The sequence below is a fragment of the Theobroma cacao genome, chromosome 6, assembly GCF_053813885.1.
Source record: "Theobroma cacao isolate CCN51 chromosome 6, ASM5381388v1, whole genome shotgun sequence".
Classification (NCBI taxonomy): domain Eukaryota; kingdom Viridiplantae; phylum Streptophyta; class Magnoliopsida; order Malvales; family Malvaceae; genus Theobroma; species Theobroma cacao.
The window spans coordinates 24765245-24779250 of record NC_142644.1 but is presented as its reverse complement, the minus strand read 5'-3'; the positions used below and the strand labels follow the sequence as shown (position 1 = coordinate 24779250).

Sequence of the window (14006 nt, the reverse complement as noted above, 5' to 3'; positions counted from 1 at the left end):
CATATCCAGGAGCCAATATCACACCCAAAGAAAAACACACGCTTATGAACTTTCGTGGCACCGCGTAATAGCAAATATGAGGCATTTGTATTTGACTGTCTAAAGAAAATTGACAGAAAATCACAACCCTTCATCTTTAAATTCACAATCTATAAATACCTTCCCTTTCTTCCATAATCCAAAACATAGCTTAAACCTCAAGCTAATAACCTCCTCTTTTGTGATCAAAATCTTTTTCTTTTGTCTCCTAAAAACTTTGTTTCATTAATTCATTATCAAAATGGTTGACATAGTTGTGATTTTCGATTTCGATAAAACGATTATCGATTGTGATAGTGATAACTGGGTGTTGGATGAATTGGGTGCTACAAAGTTGTTCAACCAACTCCTTCCGACCATGCCTTGGAACCCTCTTATGGTTAGTCTTGTTTTTTTTTTACTTTGCATTTTCTTGCTCTAGTTTCTCTTTTCTTTCTCGAAGTAAAGTAAGCATAATTATGGCTATTTTTCTAACAGGATCGAATGATGAAAGAACTTCATTCACAAGGAACAAAATTTGAGGACATTAAAGCTGTTCTTAAAAGGACCCCGATACATCCTCGAATCATCCAGGCCATTAAATCGGCTTATGCTTTGGGGTATGCATGCATCTTTTGCTCTTTGTACATATTTTTTCTTTCTGGCCTTCTAGCTAAATTATACTGAAAGTTTTGGGTGGGAATGGTGTTATTTTCAGATGTGATTTGAAGATTGTAAGCGACGCTAACGCGTTCTTCATTGAGACAATCTTGAAACATCATGGCCTGAGGGAATACTTTTCAGAGATCAATACAAACCCGGGTTTCGTTGATGAAGAAGGCAGGCTACGTATCTTCCCTCATCATGATTTCACTCAATCTCCCCATGGATGTCATCATCCCTGCCCTCCAAATATGTGCAAGGTATGTGATTTTTAATTTAAAAATCATAAATAGTTACAACGAACCATGGTATGCATCAAAGTGTTATATCTGTCTTTCTTGCCATAAAAAAAAAAAAACCATAGACATGCCACTTAATTGAATCAAATCAAATGCATTATTTTAATATCTTTTTACTATTTTTTCTTTTTGACCCCTGCATTTGTGTTTCAAAGCATGATTATTAGCTGCAACATAATTTAATGCTACTAATTGACTCTGATTTCTTACTTGATAGGGTACTGTGATTGAAAGGATTCAAGCTTCCATGTCCATGAAGGGGAAGAAAACAATAATTTACCTTGGTGATGGGGTTGGTGATTTCTGCCCGAGTTTGAAGCTTGGAGATGGAGACTACGTAATGCCAAGGAAGAATTTCCCTGTTTGGGACTTGATATGCGAAAACAGGAGGTTAATAAAGGCAGAAATATGCGAATGGAGCAATGGAGAGGAGTTTGAGCATGTGTTACTCCACGTTATCAACAGGATTTCCATTGATAGAAACAACAGTGACAATACTGCTCGGCTGTATTCGATTGATTGCAAACTCCAAACACTGCCAGGCGCTGCTCAAGAAAAAGCCTTCTCCCATGCCCTTTATGTTCCTCATTAGAAAGTAAAGTTGTGCTTAAAATGGCTGATGCCAAAGCTTAGCAAGTTAATTTCTGATTATTTTATGTCTTTTAGCTTTGGAGAATGTAGTCATTTATAATTTTGGATTAGGGGCGGAACTAGCAAACTTTTTATTAGAGACAAAAGATGAAGAGAAATAAAGACTAAAACTTTTTAAAATTAATACATTTAACTTAACCAACAATAAAAAAATTCATAATAGATAATGATTTCGTGTAATATGTAAATAAAACATAACACGAAAAGAAAGCTTGAAAACGACGAGGATGATCGGAGATGAGGATGATCTGATACTTCTTAAGAATAAGTTGACATGGCCTACATTTGAGATAAGTACGATGAATTTCATCCTTTTAATTGATAAAAAATTCTTATATCATTGGCTGTAATACAGTATCAGGTTTTACATGAAAAGTATCAATTTCACTTTAACCTTGAATGTTATGAATCACATTGCTCTTATTCATGAGTTGAAACATTGAGATTTAGTGGCTCAAGTATAGGAGAATCATTTGAATTTAAATAAAAATTAATTCAATTGAGATTTACATCTTTTTTGTAAAGAATTTGTCAACTTTTTTTCAATTTATTCATCCTTTAATCAAACCTAAAAAAAATTAATTCAACTTCTAGTATTCTTATTTTATTTTTATTCAAACTTAAAATACTAAATATAAAACTATAATGCATAAAATATAAATGGTTAAATAAGATATATAGGATTTCACATAATGGTTAAATATATAAATAGTTAAATAATATAAATAAAAAGAAGAAGATAAAAAAAATGTATCTATTTTTAATTTCACACAATAGTAGTGAGTGGTGTTGTCATTCTTTATCCAAGCTCACAAACTTATAAATTTTTTATTTTTTTTTTTGAAAAATGAAAAGCGTTTAAGTGGTGAGTTACAGAGAATAGAATAAAGTAAAAATAAAAAAATAAAAGAAAAGAGAAAGAACAAAAAAGGAGAGAGAGAGAGAAAGAGGTGTGAAGAAACTTAAGAATTAGAATAAAGTTGAGTAAAACTTGTAGTATTATTTTATTATTTTTTAATTATATTAATTATTAAATAATAAAATATTTTGAAAAGACTACTAAAAATATATAATAAATAAAAAATTTTAAAAATTTTGAAAAAATCATGACCCCATAAATATACTACTTTCCAAAATTATTAAAAAATTATCATATAAAATATAAAAATTTTATAAAATTTTGAGGTGCCTATATGACCCTCGGCGGCTGCTTTGGATAGTAGAGAAACGTCAAGTAAATTGAATAGCGGTGTATTTTTGTTTATCGAAATAACATATTAATTTGGTGTTTTAAAATATAATTTGAAAAGGAATTTTATACCCTGAAATTTCATTTTTGCTCAATGATAAGGCAGCTTTGATTTGATGGCCAAGTGACAAAGGCTAAATATAGAGTTAGTGAAGTAATGATTGTTATCCTCCAAACGAAAAAGAAAAGAAACCTCTACAGTCATAGATGGGGGTCCGGCAGTTTTACAAAAAAATTGCATACTGTGTGTGGATAATGTCTTTTTCTCTAATGACAATGTGTTTGAAATAACCGTAACTAATATTTTTCAAGAAAATTGATTGCAAAATCTGTTAAGAGATGTAATAATTGTATTACTGTCCCAATCCATGGGTGAGAATCATAAAACCAAGGGAAGATCAAAGTTACAGAGAAAAGATTATTCCTAGTTTTTGATTTATCGGTTAAGAACCATACCAAGCTATGATCAAATTCTGAATTCGCTTTTAGTAGTGTTAATGTTTTTTTTTTTTTGGATTTTATTTTCAGTACATATTAAGCCCAATCATTTAAGTACGACACCCAATGAGGTATGGCCCATAATGCGCCACCCTGATCATGTTCAATGGAATAATTCCCGGCCTTTGTACATAATAGTCAAAGATGGACCGATTTTCTTCTTCCGATGATGGCCAATAGTGACGGAATTGTTCTCAGGATTCATGATTTCTTCCTGTTTGTTTACATATTTTCATTTTTGAAGGAAATATATTCTTAATTAATAAATAAAAACCGAACAATTTTCAGTTTTAAAATTTTTGTTCTCTTCTTAATTTTTTACCCCTAATGATTATATATATATGTAGCAGCTTGACGTCCTGTTAAATTAGAGTAAATGTCAGTTATGAATATCTCAACTTATACCGAGCAAATTTTAGTCAAAGATAAAAATGAAATATATAGTTGAATGCTACAGTACAGAGCCGTAAATCGAACATGTATTCAATTTGAGTGACTATCATAGCTCTAGACCTCTGTTTAGCATAATTACGAAAGAAAGATTAAAAAAAAAAAACCACAATATATATATATATATATATAAAGCCAAAGACTTAGTTGATTCAGACCTAGCAGTTGTTAGACTTGCGGCCCTAATAAAGAAGATGGCGCCATGCCTGCAAGTCCTTGTATCTTTAACCTTGGGGGTCTGAAATTAACGTTCTAAGAGCTTAATTGGTATTACAATTGAGCTACGTTTGATTGTAAATCAAAATTCATATGTAATATTAAATAAAATACCAAATTCTGATTAAATATTGGGATTAAGACAAATTTGCTCTCCGTTACAAAATCAAGTAAAAACCCAAGAATATATTAATGCAATTGTAATTGCTTTCAATTGCAATTTTTAATCTCGATTTTATTTATTATTAAGTTTGAGCATTTATTGTTGCTTACGTAGATAAATTAATTTTCTTCAATTTTTTCAAATAAAAAAAATGATTAATCAATATCTATGTAGCCTTTATATCTTTGGAAGGTAGTATCGTATGGAATCTACAACATGAAATTTAAAAGAAATCCATGAAAAAAAAAAATATGAGGACACTTTCAAACTTTGAAATCATAAAAGATGGGTAATGTAGCAACTATTATTGCTATTCATCGAAACCTCAAAAACCCTATACTATAGTCTATGTATAGCACTAGACATCAACTATACTCACCCCTTTCCCCATCAAAATGAAGTATGGCCATGTTAACTTTTGTACTCTAGTTTGTCATCTTCTCCTTTTGTGAGACGACACAGTGCTTCGTTGTCTTCCTCAGTTTGCGAATCAAGGCAGGGGGTCCGTCTTTAACTGACCCTACTGAACTATTATTAAGACAGAAAACTGGCGAAGATTGAAAGGAATTCCAGAGCTCATTCTCTTTCTCTTTGTAGGCTAGCCGGCCTAACCATTAAGGTTATCGTCCCTAGCTTGTAGATAAAAGGGTTTATGATCTTCACAAGTAATTTTGAATTCAGATGGTTTCAATTAACTACTGTCCTTAAGTCTTAGCATTTGAATTGTGCATAACAAAGTTAGGAAACAAAAAAAGAGCATTGGTGGTGCAATGACTGCGTGCGCGTGCGAGCGGGAGCGCATCTCTCTTGTTAATTAATTTCACATATGAAGCATCTAAAAGGAAATATTAAAAGTCACAAATTAAAAGAAAACATTTTCTCAATTTTTCCTATAGTTATTGCAGCAACTATTGGAGTACATAGAGCATTTATAGCAATGAAAATATCATCAAGTTGCCTAAAACAATAGTGCCCAATCTGTGGAGTACAATACTACACATTAATTTCACTTATATAGAAATTTTTCATATTTTTCCTTTGTTTTTTTGACGATTATAGATAAAAACTAACAGACATAAATTAAAAGAAGGGTCGAGAGAAAAAAAGTATGAGATATGTAGTAATATTCTCAATAGCATAGTTGTTTTATATAAAAATTTTCGTTATCAATAATGCCACGTGCGTTATTCGAATTTCGTCACTATCATCATCTCCACTGACACAGCTGCTGGCTCAAACAACCTTTGTTTCATGTCCTTGTAAAGCTGCCATGGCGACGTCTGCAAGCTTTTGCAAGTTCAACTTCACAACAGTATCCACAAACATCTTAGTGTCCTCTTCAGTGTTCCCTTGGGGTATCTCCACCGTATAGGACTCCAAAACCATGCTGTAAGCCTTCCCTCCTTGGTTAAACTCATTAACCGATGTCACTGCCCTATAGTTATTCAGCCTATGATCTCCTCCCACAAGCCGAAAGCTCAAAACATGGTCATCATCGTCTAATACCTCCAGTATTTCCGTGCTTGTCGACGCCGGTAAGCCTGATATAACTGTGACATCTCTCATGCTTCCAACTCCCCCATCTCCTTTCATTGTGCAACTCTTAATGAAGTGCTTGTACTTATTAGGGTTTTCGAAATCGCGTACAAATGGCCATATGAAGCTTAAGGGAGCGTTTATACGTTGTGTTATCAAAGATGTGCATGTGTTTGAGGCTGGAGGAAACGTATGGTGGGTTTGGATGATGGACTCAAGCTTGGAGATTTCTTCTTTGGTTAGATTATTGTAACAAGTAGAAAGATTAGGGTTCATGGGGTGCGTTTTGGCTAGAGATTTCTTTTGCTCGGAGAAGAAAGTTGGTGATGGGGGGATGATGGAAAAGAGTGGAGAAGGGTGGAAGAGGATTTATTCTCTTTCTTACATGGTACAATCTCTCTTTTGATCATATAAATATATATATTTTGATCATATAAATATACATATATATATATATATATATGTTTTGTTTTTCTAATTAATTAATCACGGCACTATCCCCTAGGCCATGAAAACTTATACCAATTAGGAGAATTCTACTTGAACAGTTTTGAATAGGTGAACTTGTAGCATTTTCATAATTGCAATTTTTGACAGGAAAAAGCAAATGCTGTTGAAAAGGAGAGGGAGATGAAAAGGGATCAGCCGGGGTTGTTCAACTTGCTACATATGAACTAGTTCCCCCAAGTAATTTCCTATACCAACTTGGTTGCATTGTTTGCAACCTTTAATCAAAAAATATGTAATGGAGAGTGACTAAGTTCTTACATAGTAGTACTATATAATACCATTAAGAATTAATAATTAAATGCCTCTTTCAATTTGATTCTAATTGGTTTATGGAAGTGAGAGGAAGTACAAGTAAAAATTGCTGCAAGTTGACATAATTCTAACACAAGGAGGCCAACACTTGTGCAAGTGGCATTTTGATAGGATTAAAGTTTAAAGGAAATGGGGGAATTGAAATCTTAAATTAAGTTGACTCATTGTGATTCACAACTTTTATTTATTTTATTGGTATTGTTGGCCCATAGCATCATATACAATGCTGTGGACTTTTATTTCCTTCAATTATATATTTACTAATAAAGAATGTACTTGGATGATTGAGGGGATTAAGCACATTGTTGTTGGAAGAAAACTAGCAACAACTTGTGCTATTTTATTTTGAATTAAATAAATTTTTATAATTAATAAATGATAAATTATCATTAATAAAAAAAATTTATCATTTTTATATCATGTAATGTTGACATGAATAGTAACATGGTATGTTAACGTGGCATAATATGGTCACATAAAAACTTATTTGATTCAAAATAAAATTATAAGCACTTGATTGGATATAATAAAAAAAATTTATTTAATTTTTTAAAATATTTTAAGAAATTTTGAAAATATTATACCTAATCATATCTGTTTATTCTCATGTAAAATATATACTTTGCAGTTAGCACTCTAAATTGCAGGCTAAGCATATGGGTAGATTGGACCTACAATGTTTAAGCCCATGAAAAGCAACGCTGCATTGAATTTGAGTGGGCCATACAGTGGGCTACTTTAAGATTAATCGATTCTTTTTTTGAGACACAACAAGATAACTCCTCTCGTTTCTGAGTTCTTCAATTTGGGTTTAGCCCCCATATATATATATATATATAATGTCTAAGAATCTTGGATAAATTTGGTTTTTGTGCACTTATCTATCTGGATTTGGAATAATCTGGGACATTCGAGATTCAGATGCTCTTTTCATGATTTAAGGAATTTGAGTTTTGCAGTAGTTAACTTTGAGGGCCGACTAATGAATGACAAGCCTCAAATTATAAGACTATCTAAGCTAGCTGTTAAAATCAGAGGGCAAAGGGCCATTCCATAAACTGTCACTGCTCCATGCTCCAAAAGCATGCTATAATCCCTGATATCTCATTGTCACATCACTGATAAGTACTAAAGGCTAGGGAGGAACTCCTTCTGCAACTTGACTAGTATTCAGCTACAAGCTTGGAAAAGGAGGAGTTTGTTCCCATAAGTTATGTAGGCTCGTCAAACTCCATTAATTTCCCTGCAAATCAAAGGAATCCCATGATTTCAGAAAGTTTCTTTAATACCAAAAGCCAAGTAATTACTGGGTTCATACGCTTGCCAATACCTCTAAAGGCAGTAATGTGGTTAAACTAAAACTGTCATTGGCTGGAGACAGTTAAGCAAGGAAATTGAGAGATGGATGTGGAGGAAATATGTAATATTTTTTCACTTCCTTTCCCTTCCATTTTCCAGACTCTCCACTTTCTTCCCTAACTACCAATTAATAAAAATTCATTATGAAGTAGATAATAAGAGCATACCGTAGGAAAGGACCATGACCATGTCACTGTCTATTACGGTTGGAACTCTATGAGATACTGTTACCACTGTGCACCCTGAGAATTCTTGTCTGATAATTCTCTGCAAAATAGCGTCTGTTGCTGAGTCGATTGAAGCTGTAGCTTCATCTAAGACCAGAATTTTGTTTCTCTTAAGCAGGACTCTTCCAAGGCAAAAGAGTTGTCGCTGTCCCACACTCCAATTCTCCCCTTCATCACTGACTGTTCAAGGTTCATTCAACAAAAGTCAGGAAACATCTACAATTTCTTTTAAGTTATGCATTACTCAATGGAAGATGAATATTGAAACATTTCCCCCTTGATTAGGCATCATAATTCATGATTCAATTTGCTTGTGTACATATCATCAGTGAGATATTTAGTGGCAGGATTCAACTCACCTGAGGAATCTAGCTTATTGGCAGACTACTGATAGTTTCCTAAAGCTGACACTTCTCCAAAGCCTACAAGTAAAAACATATCAAGCATACAATTTATATTCTTTAATACGCAATGATACTACAGAAGTAAAACTACCTTTAAGTATTCATCTTCTATAACAGGTGCACCAAAACCACGAAAGAAAATTACCTTTTAGCAGATTTCTTTATTTATTTTTGTGGCCAGAGTCAGTAGTCTTACCTTCCATATATCTTCATCTGTATAAAGGCCTAGGGGATCCAAGTTAGTTCGCACACAGCCTCTAAACAGAGTTGGCTCTTGAGGGATAATGCTAAGCTTCATTCTCAGATCTTTCAGACCAATGGAGCATATATAAAGTCCATCTATCAGAATGTTCCCCCTTGCAGGCACCACTAGACGAAACAAGGCACTTATTAGCGTAGATTTGCCACTTCCAGTCCTTCCTACAACTCTCACTCTAGTCCCTTCCTTAAATATGCAGGTGATTTCTTTGAGAACCAATGGAGCATTTGGATGATATCTTATCTGCAGTAATGCATATGTCAAATGATGGAAATATAGTATTATCTGTTTATTACACACCAATAGAAGGCAGACATAAATTGAAAGCCCTAAGAAGCAGCTTCAAGGGATCAACTAGATTTTGAGAATCAGTATATAGTATATTAATGATATTGGCAGGAACCATTCAGAAGTCACTGTTTCCATTATCTGAAAGAACATGGCAAACTTCCCGCCCCTGATAAGCCTTTTGCATTGAATTTATTGACTTAAAGGACCAGCTTGATTATTTTACTCACCTTCAGCTCTTGCAACTCAATCCTACCCTTGGAGGGCCATGTAGATGGTGGTCTTTTGTCCTCTATAGTTGCCGGAGGCTCTGCTGGTATGCTCATAAACTGTTTTATCCGTTCAACTGAAATTATGTAGTTTGATAAGGTGCAATACCATCTTGACATGAAGACCTGTGTGCTCGTTATTGACAAAGCATAAGAAAGAGAAAGCCCTGCAAGTCCTGCAGATAAGGAATGAAGGCAGAAACAGTCACACCTTAGAACATCTGCGCTTAGAATGAAAAATCAATTGTTCTACAGAAACAGATGCTACCTGGTGCTACATAACCTTTAGGCAGTAGACCGAGGAGAAAAAAAGACGTGAACATGGTCAGATTCTGAAGTGCCTCTATCCTTAGAATCAGCCATTCCATGGCTGCAGCACAATGAAAGAAAAGTGCAGCATCTTAAAGAACCTTTCCACCTTGTTAAAAGCTCTTATGGTGACCACCCCAACAGAAGTCTCAGCTGCATAGTTCATAACAGGAGCCTTTGTCGTTCCATTAATTCTTATTAGTTCCCTAGCAGAAGCTAGATGGTACCCCTTTTGTCGAATAATTACCATCAGCAAAAAGCTCATAAAAGAATAAATGAAGGAAAGAGATGATCAAACAAATGACACACCTGAATGTATTTTACTGCTCCAAATGCAAGAATGGCTACAACAAGAACTTCCCATGTAACAAAGGCAATAACTCCAATGGCTGCTAGAAGTTCAATGCTACCAGCTGCCATGAAGCTGATGGAAAAGGTGTATCAAAATCCAGAATACTCAGATCTGATGAAGCCTGAAAGAGCAATGTATAAAGGACATTGAGAAACTGGTTATGTATCATAAAGCTGATAAGTGAAACAAAGTGTTTCAAATGTGCTTAGTATAAGAAACTAATTAGGATCATCTTACCCGGGTCAAAATTCTCCCAACAGGAGTAGAGTCAAAGAAAAGCATGGGAGCTTTAAAAATGGCATTGGTGAAACCATAGAAGAAGGCTTTAGAAGCTTTTAATCCCAGATGGGCAGCATACATAAACCTTAGATGTACAAAAACTGCACGAAGTGTTGAAATTCCTGTGTAAACTCCTATCAACAAGCCACTACTTATTTTAGGAATTTGGATCGAAACTGCTAGCCAATAAGATGCTGCAGCCTGGAAATCACAAAACCAGACTGAGCTAATATGCCGAAAGATAGAGAAAGATATCCTTTCAATACAACGAGATAATCAAGGAAAGGTCTCCATCCAAAGTCACCAGTCTCTTTTTCCTCTTCTTTTGTGAGTTGTACTCCTGGTAGACCCATAACAGAAATCTCACCCTGACTGTTCTGATTAGTAGGGTAATACTTATTGGACTCCTCCACTCGAAGTGCATCTACATTGTGAGGTTGTCCTTTGCTTTCATTATTCTAAGGACCCGACACTGTCATTGCATTTCTGTGAGCATTAACAAGCTCCTCAAATGCTGTTCCTGACATCAATAGCTCTGTATAGCTTCCTAATTGAGTAATTTCCCCACCATCCATGACCTAAAGTAGAAACCACATCATTCCCATAAAATGTACAGAATGGATGGGGAAAATAAAAATACATAAAATGATTTTAGCTTAGACTTTACCAGAATCCTATCAACTTTAGAAAGAAACTCCACTTGATGAGTTACTAGGACGACAGTTTTCTTCCCTAGAGCAGCCATGACGCAGTCCTGCTATCATAGAATATAACTTGATGAACCTATCAAAACTATGTATTGTTTTCAATGTTTGAGTTAGGAACTGAGGTGTTTGTCTCACATTGAATAGAACTGCGGCTGTTTGAGCATCTACAGCACTGAATGGATCATCAAGAAGATAGATATCAGCATCATCATAGACAGCTCTAGCAAGTTGGATTCTCTGCTTCTGTCCTCCGCTCATGTTGATCCCTCTCTGAACTATTTCTGTGGGACCACCATGATCAAAATTATCAATGTCCTTATCCAGAGCACATGACTTGACGGCCCTTTTGTATACTTCCTCATCCATTGGCTTTCCATAAAGCATGTTGTCATGAATAGTCCCGCTCTGGATCCAAGATGTTTGTTAAACATAGGCTATGGATCCAGATAAATAGACCTATTTGCAAGAATTAAGGGGAAAAAAAGTGATAGCAGCAAAATTAGGTTGTTCATAATGTATCAAAATACTCTCTTTGTAACTCACAGTTCCTGAAATTTTTGGTATCTCTCCAAGCATGGCATGCAAGAGTGATGGTTTCCCAGCTCCAACTGGTTCACAAACTGCAATTTTCTGTCCCTTCTGTATGCCCAAATTTATACCTCTAAGAGTTGCAACTGTCAATTCGTTATCCCAACTAAAGTTGCCTACTTTTATTATAGCACTTCTATCTGAATTTTGCAGTGAAATGCTTGGTACTTCATTCTTCAGTTCATCATCAAGCAGAAAGGCATTTATTCTTTCAGTAGAGACTTTGACTTGCATTATAATGGAAAGGGCTCCCGGTATCATTGTAACAGGTTCACCCATGCTTCTCGGTGTTGCAAGAACTGTGAAGATGGTGCGAGCATTCGGCGGTGCACTCCCAAAAAGGGCACAACCCAAGAAGATAACTGAAGAAATGATGGTCGGGGCTGATCCAAAATAAGACAGTTCCGTAAGCCTTACTTATCTGTTCTTTTGCCAACCACTTGAATTCATTGTCACGTCGAGCTTCAACCCAGTTCTTGAATATCTCTTCCCAAGATTGCAGCTTTATGATTTTCATATTATTTAGGACCTCAGAAGTGAGTCTTACTCGCTCATCTTGAGCAACCATAAATTCAGTTGGACACTTTTGTAGTACATTTGCAAATGGCACATTAAGGAGTCCACAGATGAGCAGAGGGACTAAACCAGGAAGAGCACCAAGACCAACAACATAGAAAAGTACTCCAATGGACATAAAACGTTGCAATGCAAGACTCCATGCTGCATGAAGCCACCATAGAAACTCCCCCAGTCGGTAGGCATCTACTGCAATAAAATTCACAACCTCTCCACTTGAATGCCTTCTCCTTCCCACACAAGAAAGCTTCAGCAGCTTTTGATAAACAGCTACCATTAGAGCTGATCTCATCCTCATTCCTAACCTCCTCGAACTAAAGAACCAACGCCTCTGCGACAATGATTCAACTACTTTGCAAATAACTAGACATCCCAATATAGAGAGACCTTCATACTTATTGTCCTCACTATGATTTGAATAATTTACAAAAGCATAGAGCAAAAGAGGAAGAGATACTACAGAAACTATCCTCAGGAAAGCACAGATGGCTATCAATATGTTCTGTTTGAAATACTCCTTAGCTAAGGCCCTAAGAACTAGGTTTGTTGAGTTGCTCAAACTCTTTTCTCTCACAAGGAATTCCCATGCATGAGAAAATTTTTCATAGGCCAATCTAGCTTCATCTTCATCAACTAAAGAAGGGATATCTTCAAGAGTTAATAGTTTGGAGTAGCCCAAATAAAACAGGGGATTAATCCAAGAAAAGGTTAATTTGCTGAAAAAGCTAGCCTGCCCTATTCCAACCTGAGTTTTCTCTGCCTTTGACACTAATAGAAGTTCAGATAGACTCTGGTCTTCATTACGTTGAGTAGCAGAACTAAGTAATTTTGTAAATGCACAAAAGAGAAGCAAGATGTTTATTGGCCATGGCATTACGTCAAAAATTGGAATGTCATGTGTTTGTAATAGAAGTTTAATGTTAAGGGCAGTAACCAATAAAGAGAAAGAATGAGAATTTTGATCCATTTGGATGTTCGAACAAGCAAGGAGGCTGCCACTGATACCCAAATCACTCCTCTAACAAAGTAAAACTGTGATATCTAACATCTTACATCTGATGTGAATGTAATTTTTAAAACTTATATAACAATTCATACCCATAACGACTTAGGTCATTATAAATGGTATCAGAGTCTGTGTCAGTCTGATGATGTGGACTTTCACATTGCTCTGTGATTGTTAACTGGTGAGATCTTGGTCCCCATGGATGTGATGCGTGTAAAGAACAACTATATGCACCCGTAGTTTTCTCACCATTCTTGTTAAAGTTCATATTGCAGCAAAACATCTGGTTAATTAGATGAAAATGTCATAAAGACTTACAAAGAAAATTTACTAGCACGCGTGCACTTAGAAAGAAATAATGGGCACATATGACTAAATGAGACATACCAACTGAGCTCCCCAAGGTCACCATTGAAAAGATTTCTTTTATCATTCTGCTTTTGATTCTTTCTAGCTGCAGGCGACCCCAGTCTATATACGAGCTCAATAGCACTTCATTGAATGAAGTGAAATCCAAGTTGCTTGTGGAAACCTTAGAGAGCTCAGCTGTTTATATCACTCTATATTTTTCGTGCTTACTCACTTAGTTTCTTGGCTGCTTACAGTACTTATTAGATCTCTAAGTTTATAAAGGTAGCCAGCCTTTCGTTTGTTTGTCCTTTCTCTCTGTATGCATTAGCCATGACACAATTTGCTTTCCTGCAAATAGTAATAGAATATCAATATTACTGTTAATGTAGGCCATGCGGTCCTTTGTCATGTGATGACATTAAAATAGTATACAAGTTATTAATTTCTTGAAAAAGATTTGGTACAAA

General features: G+C 35.1%; 1 protein-coding gene and 2 pseudogenes across 2 annotated transcripts; 1 reads left to right on the top strand and 2 right to left on the bottom strand.

Annotated features, from left to right (window-relative positions):
- The first annotated feature begins 237 nt into the window (after window positions 1–237).
- LOC18596127 (inorganic pyrophosphatase 2-like) lies at window positions 238–1656 on the top strand. The gene is made up of 4 exons (XM_007024408.3): window positions 238–418; window positions 517–638; window positions 737–941; window positions 1198–1656. The coding sequence occupies exons 1-4, from the start codon at window positions 281–283 to the stop codon at window positions 1570–1572; spliced, it is 840 nt and encodes a 279-aa protein (XP_007024470.2). The 5' UTR covers window positions 238–280; the 3' UTR covers window positions 1573–1656.
- Window positions 1657–5082: 3426 nt separating this feature from the next.
- LOC18596126 (abscisic acid receptor PYL2 pseudogene) lies at window positions 5083–6127 on the bottom strand (annotated as a pseudogene).
- Window positions 6128–7494: 1367 nt separating this feature from the next.
- On the bottom strand, window positions 7495–13440 carry LOC18596125 (ABC transporter C family member 8-like; annotated as a pseudogene). Its single transcript, XR_016027171.1, has 12 exons — window positions 13423–13440; window positions 11562–13223; window positions 11154–11474; window positions 10979–11065; window positions 10270–10889; window positions 9990–10153; window positions 9640–9909; window positions 9333–9547; window positions 8752–9057; window positions 8511–8573; window positions 8092–8331; window positions 7495–7808 (listed from the first exon to the last, which is right to left on the bottom strand). The product of XR_016027171.1 is annotated as an ABC transporter C family member 8-like (transcript).
- Window positions 13441–14006: the final 566 nt, after the last annotated feature.

Coding starts and splice junctions, on each gene's coding strand:
- LOC18596127 (XM_007024408.3), top strand. CDS start 281: ATGGTTGACATAGTTGTGATTTTCGATTTCGATAAAACGATTATCGAT. Junction 419..516: donor TGCCTTGGAACCCTCTTATG/GTTAGTCTTGTT, acceptor TTTTTCTAACAG/GATCGAATGATGAAAGAACT. Junction 942..1,197: donor GCCCTCCAAATATGTGCAAG/GTATGTGATTTT, acceptor CTTACTTGATAG/GGTACTGTGATTGAAAGGAT.